Genomic DNA, 5,526 nt, shown 5'->3' with positions numbered 1-5,526 from the left:
TTTACTGAGGTATGGTTGACATACAAAAAGATGTCAAATGGGATTCCCAAACAATGTACTAAAACATATATTTCTGCACATCAAGGAGAAACAGGACGAGGGACTGTCACAGAAAAAGCAGGGAGGCCCTCTGCAGCCTCCCTGAGGGTGTGGGAGCCGCGGCTGGAGATGCAGCCTGTGCTGCAAACCTCGCCAGGCGACAGCCACGTGTGGAGAGGACATGACAGCATCAGTGCCTTTGTGTCTGCTCTTTCAGAGACTTCAAAAGTCACAAAGTCCTTTAATGCTTCCACTCCCAGAAACCACGTGGCTGGCAAATCCAGGGAAGGCAATAGTTTTAAAAACCAGCACCCAAATTCAGTTTTCTTTACAATAATGCTTAATGCAGCCACATTGGCTTCGAGCTTTTTAACTGATTAACCTTCTAGTATCTAAGGTGTGACTGTGATGGCATCACACAGGTCTTCACTTGCAGCTTATAGAATGAGTGTCTTCACTGACATTCCCCCAGTACTGACACACACTGACATGTTAGGAGTCCTCGGAAAGTCCTCATCCCCTACCCAAGACCCCCAGAGACTAAATTATTATCATGCCCTATTTCGTGACCTGCAAAAGCCGTGTGTTTCTAAACGCAGGTTATTAAAAGAACCTGCAAGGATGAGTCTGAGGGATAGAAGGCCGCCCATCTTCATTTTGGGTTTAAGCATCTTGCTTAGAAATAAACAAGTCAGGCACTCACTTGAGAGTCCCATCGGGGTTCTCCATGATGACTGCACTGGTGTGGCCCAGGACGAAGCCTGGAATCCAGCCCTCGGCTGCGGGGCACTGGTCGGTGGCGGCGCGGAACACCAGGAACATGTTCTGCTGATTGCTGGCCAGAATCTGAACGACCTCTCCTTGGTAGACGTTTATCTCATCCTCCTTCACTGCCGTGTAATCGTGTGTCACCAGCATGGTGGAGATGTTGCTACTGCTGCTACTTTCACTCTGCGGGGGGAGAGGAAGATGACACAGGCAGAGAGCAAATGGAGTGAGATCTGACAGCATGGAACCACTCGCCAGGGTGCGCCCGGCCCAGAGCAGGGCTCCCCACACAGAGATGCACTCGCTTCCTTCCACTCTCTCCAGCTAACTGTGTGTAACTTTTCAACAACTGAATACAGGATTTCTCTACAAAGCAATTTAGGAACAACCTAAAAAAAGTCACTGCAATGACGACACTTTACGCCTAGAAGCTCGATATTATTACAGTCCGATCTTCCTCGCACCCTCACAGGAACAGCTCATTCCTCACGGTGATACCACACTAGGTTATTCCTGACCCAGGCACAGTAATGCCACTGTGAATGCCATGCTCACTTAAAAAAATATATACAATTTAAAAGCTGCAGGGAAAAGCTCTTTGGCTCACAGACAGATTGGATGATGGAAAAGTCTTCAAATCTTCCAGATAAAATGTTCAGTGGGGACGCATATTCCAGGATCATGCTAAGCTGCTGGCATGCCTAATCATTTCTGCCTCTTCTTCCCTTCAAAAAGGTGGAGTACCTGAAAGTAAATCAACTGCTACCCTGCTCTTATGGAGAGTTGCTCTGTCTCCACTGTACGTTCCTCGGTGGGTGGCCCTCCTAGAAGTGTGCATGAGCCAACTGTCCCCAAGGCGCTATTGGTATGGGGACACAGGGCTGCTCACCTGAGGATGCCAACCTCACCCTTATCCTGCAGCCCCAGTGGCACCTTATCTCTTTGGTCACAGTGACTCACATGTAGTATAGCCAGTCAATACGTGTTGAATCAATGAGGCTAGATTGCAAAAGTCAAAAATGATTTCTTAAGGTCCTCCCTGGGCATACAAACCAAGTAGCATTAGCTGCTGAGTAGAAGACACATGAATGATAACACCTCTCATTTAACGAGGACCTATTGTTCTGGGGATGGAGGAGAAAGCTGAGACTACTGCAGACTCCTGAGCTACATCTTGCCCAAGGCCCGTCTACCACGTTCGGATGTGGAAACGGCATCTCACGCCCTGATCCTGTGAGCTTGTTCTCAGAGCTTCCACCGACGACGCTGTCAGGATGTTCACAGACTCCCACGACTCCACAGGCGTGAGCTTCTGTGGGGCTCAGACGCCCCAGGCGGGTCCTGGGTCAGTGCAGATTCAACACCTGCTTTTTACTGTGGTCTACTGAGCTGTCATCAGGACACGCTGGAGCAGATGGCTGACCACTGTCCCGAGCCAGCTGAGGGGACGAAGGGGAAGAGACCCTCCTCCATGAGGCCAAGCCTGGGAAACCCAACAAGCCAGCCTCTGGGAATTCCAGGGGCCAGGGCTATGAATCTTGACCTGCAGTGGGTATTTAAAGTAAAATGCGGTGGAGCTGCCCAGCTCTCGTTCCTTGTCTCTGCCAGGGAGGAGCCCGTTTGCTTGTTGCCATCCCTCACAGGTGCCTGCAGCTTGCCTGTGACCTCACTGCTAGAAAGGACGCCGTTATGTGTCGGGCTCTGGCTTGTGCTCACTCATTTATACAATGTACCGCAACACATACTTTTTAGTATTCTGACTTACATAGCAATACCCAACAGCTCTGAGATTACATTGCTAAATGTGCTAGAAAATGTAAACAAGAAACAACTTCTGTCACCTACTGCTTTTGGTAATATATCACACCAGGCTACATTTCATAATTTGATACTTTGCCACAGTATTACCTATTAGTATTTCCTAAACACCTCCTATGTGCCAGGCTGTGCACTATGCATTTTACATCTATCCCCAACAGTGGGAGCTTGGCGGACTGCACAGCTCACCCGGCCTGCGAGAGAAAGGCAGGGCCGGGAGTGACCGCGATGTGCCTGTGCTTACTGCTGCCCGGGGGGCAGGTGGGTCAGAAGGCCACACCACAGGGCTGCAGAAAGGGCTGGTACAGCCACTATCTAGGGTGACCCAGATCCACTCCTCTCCTGCTCTCAGCAGAACTTTGTAGAAGGTGGCATCTGCAGGGGAAGGAGGACCCGGGCTGTGGTAAGCGCAGCTGCTTGGCTGTGACCACAGACAGCTCCACAGAAGGGGTCAAGTAGGGAGGAGGCCTTTGCTGATCTTCCAGGGGGATAAGAGCTCTACCGGGTGACGGCTCCTTTTAACTAATACTTAAGAATCCTAGATGATATTTTCCAATTCCACGTTCGGCCTCTGGCAGTCTTTCAGGCCCCTAGAGTACCTCTGCAAGGCATTTTGACTAGAATGCTGTTTGGCAATTCCCTTTCCGGTTACCTACCACACACAAAAAAGAGGGAGGCAGAAACCAAGGGCAACTTCCCCAACCTAAAACTCGCTGGAACATGTGCTAACCACAGACCGTGCCTTTGTCTCAGATGAACATCCTGATAAAGCTGGGCTGTGGCCATTATTGGTGTCTACTCATGATTGTCCAGAAAGACCAACATTGGCGCCTGCGCTGCAGCAGCTGAAATTTTAATGGGAAAGCGTCCAGGTTAGGATAAACTCAAGAGATGCTAACTGGCTGATTCTGCAAGGGTCACAGCTGTAAGGCCATGCCTGAATACTGAGTATTTAGCTAGGTGTTGGCAGGTGCAGCTCGTCACTGGGTTGTCTGCATCTTTTTCGCTGACATCCACGGTGGGATGCTCACCTGCCTAACCAGCATCTCCAGTCCAACCAGGAGGTCACCTTGCTCTGCAGGACACAGCAAGGTGCCCATAGTCAGGACGCCAGGGCAGTCACTTATGTTTGAGACTCAAGTGCAAATACATATACCAAGACCCATTTCTTAATTCCTTCCTCAATCAAATATAAAGATTGAGCTTAACAAAATATATAACAAAAAAGAAGAGAAAAGAATAAGACCAAATCAACCCAAATACAACATTAATCCAAGTCCAGCAGAAAGAGAGAAACATGCAAAAGCTGGCTTTTTTATATACACACGCAAAGAAACACAGACCCTTTTAGGGAAATGATTAGTGAACGTATAAAGTGATTAAACACACACTCATTAGAACGGCTCCATTCACTCACGCATGCCTTCAGGAAAGTGTTACGGGCCGGTGCCTGCCGTGTAGGAAAGTTAGGTAGGACAGGGAGGAAGCCACAACCCGCGGGGGCCGGCCGGGGGCGAGCGGAGGAGCGGCCACCGCAGCAAGCCTCCCTCCTGCTCAGAACACAGCGAGAGCGACAGTCGAAGGAGAGGCGGAAGGCGGCGCCCCCTGCTGGACAGACGCAGAGACGCTCCCGCAGGCGGAGGCCGCAGCGCGCTCCAGGTGCCCCGAGCGGTGGTGTGTCTGTCTCTCTCGCAGAGCGAAACTTGGGGTGGAGTAACGTTCCCCCTGGATAGCTTCCTTCCCCCCATTTTGCCAGCTTAGTCTGCTTTGAGTTTGCTGTTGGAAATTTTCTTGAGGGATTTTTTTTTCAGCAGGAGTCAAAAATGATACAAGGATAATTTAAGGCATAAAAGAGCAAAACCAAGCGATGAGCAAAGAGCTTAAAGTGCATAGATTCCAATTTAAATAGGAGGCGGAGAGCAGGGCCAGGCCCTCCAAAGAAGAGCCGTGAGAAAGGCAGAGGCCACAGAGGAGTCCCGGGTGCTCTGCGGGCTGCAAGGTCGGAAAGGCCTGGAGCTGCGGCTTTCCCAGGTTAAGGAGGCGCGGACAAAGCAGAGCGAGTTAGTAGAGACGAGCGGTCACGGAGGCCCGGGTGTGCGCGCCCCGAGGGCGGCCGGAGCAGGCGGTCACCGCAGCAGAGCCGGGTTAGTAGAGGACACGGCGACAGGTTTAGGAGGGCCGGCGGGACAGAGGCAGTGGGGCGGGTGGGCGCGGGCCCCCCGGCGCTCTTACCCCGTTGCTCTGGGTAGACTGCACCGAGTGCTCGCTGGCCGAGGAGCACGTGCTCATGCGGTCCGTGTCCTTGCCGGGGGCCGCGTGGCGGTGCGTCTGCCGCTGCAGGGAGTCACTGTCCCCCGGGAAGGTGAAGGAGCCGGGACGGCTGGCGGGGGAGGCAGGGATGGAGCTCCAGAAGGAGCCCCCCTTCTGCAGGGGGCTGCTGGGGGGAAAGGGCTCCTTGCCAAAAGGAGAAGGGAAGGCGGCGGAGAGAGGAGAGTTCAGGGGTGAGACGGCCCCAGGCCTGGGCTTTCCCAGGGGCAGGGAGCCCAGGTTCGCCCGCGCGTCCTTGGCGCTTCCGTCCTGGCTTGCCCCAGAGGCGCTCCCGGCCGATTTCTTGGGGCTCTCCAGCACCTTCATCTTGGGGATCGGCTCCGTGTCTCGCTCAGCACCTTCACAGTCTCCACTGGGGTGGGGCCTGCTGGGCTGGCCAAGGCCAGCCTCGAGGACCAGGCTGCTGCTGGGGGCAGGCAGTGAGGGGCTGGGAGTGGACATACCTGACATCTTGTCTGCCTCTGCCTGGCTCGAGGCTGCAGAGGAGACCAGCACGGGGGGGTGGTGTCTGACAGGCTGGGGGATCCTGGAGGGCCTGCTCCTGCTTGAACTGGGGCCGCCGCAGCTGCTGGG

The 5,526-nt window shown here is 53.3% G+C and overlaps 1 protein-coding gene across 1 annotated transcript in view; it reads right to left on the bottom strand.

The window, feature by feature from the left end:
* The window catches only part of LOC103609586 (triple functional domain protein-like), a 64,192-nt gene that overhangs the window by 12,750 nt on the left and 45,916 nt on the right, over positions 1-5,526 (bottom strand). Inside the window, exons 16-17 of the mRNA XM_008593886.1 lie at positions 4,858-5,526; positions 743-990 (exon numbers count right to left, since the gene is read on the bottom strand). The exon at positions 4,858-5,526 is cut by the window's right edge and continues 43 nt beyond it. Coding sequence (XP_008592108.1) covers positions 743-990; positions 4,858-5,526 — 917 coding nt within the window. The remainder of the gene's footprint in view (positions 1-742; positions 991-4,857) is intronic.

This window comes from Galeopterus variegatus, unplaced genomic scaffold (assembly GCF_000696425.1).
Source record: "Galeopterus variegatus unplaced genomic scaffold, G_variegatus-3.0.2 Scaffold9824, whole genome shotgun sequence".
Taxonomy (NCBI): Eukaryota; Metazoa; Chordata; class Mammalia; order Dermoptera; family Cynocephalidae; genus Galeopterus; species Galeopterus variegatus.
The sequence above is the reverse complement of the archived record's forward strand: the minus strand, read 5'-3'. Positions and strand labels throughout refer to the sequence as shown.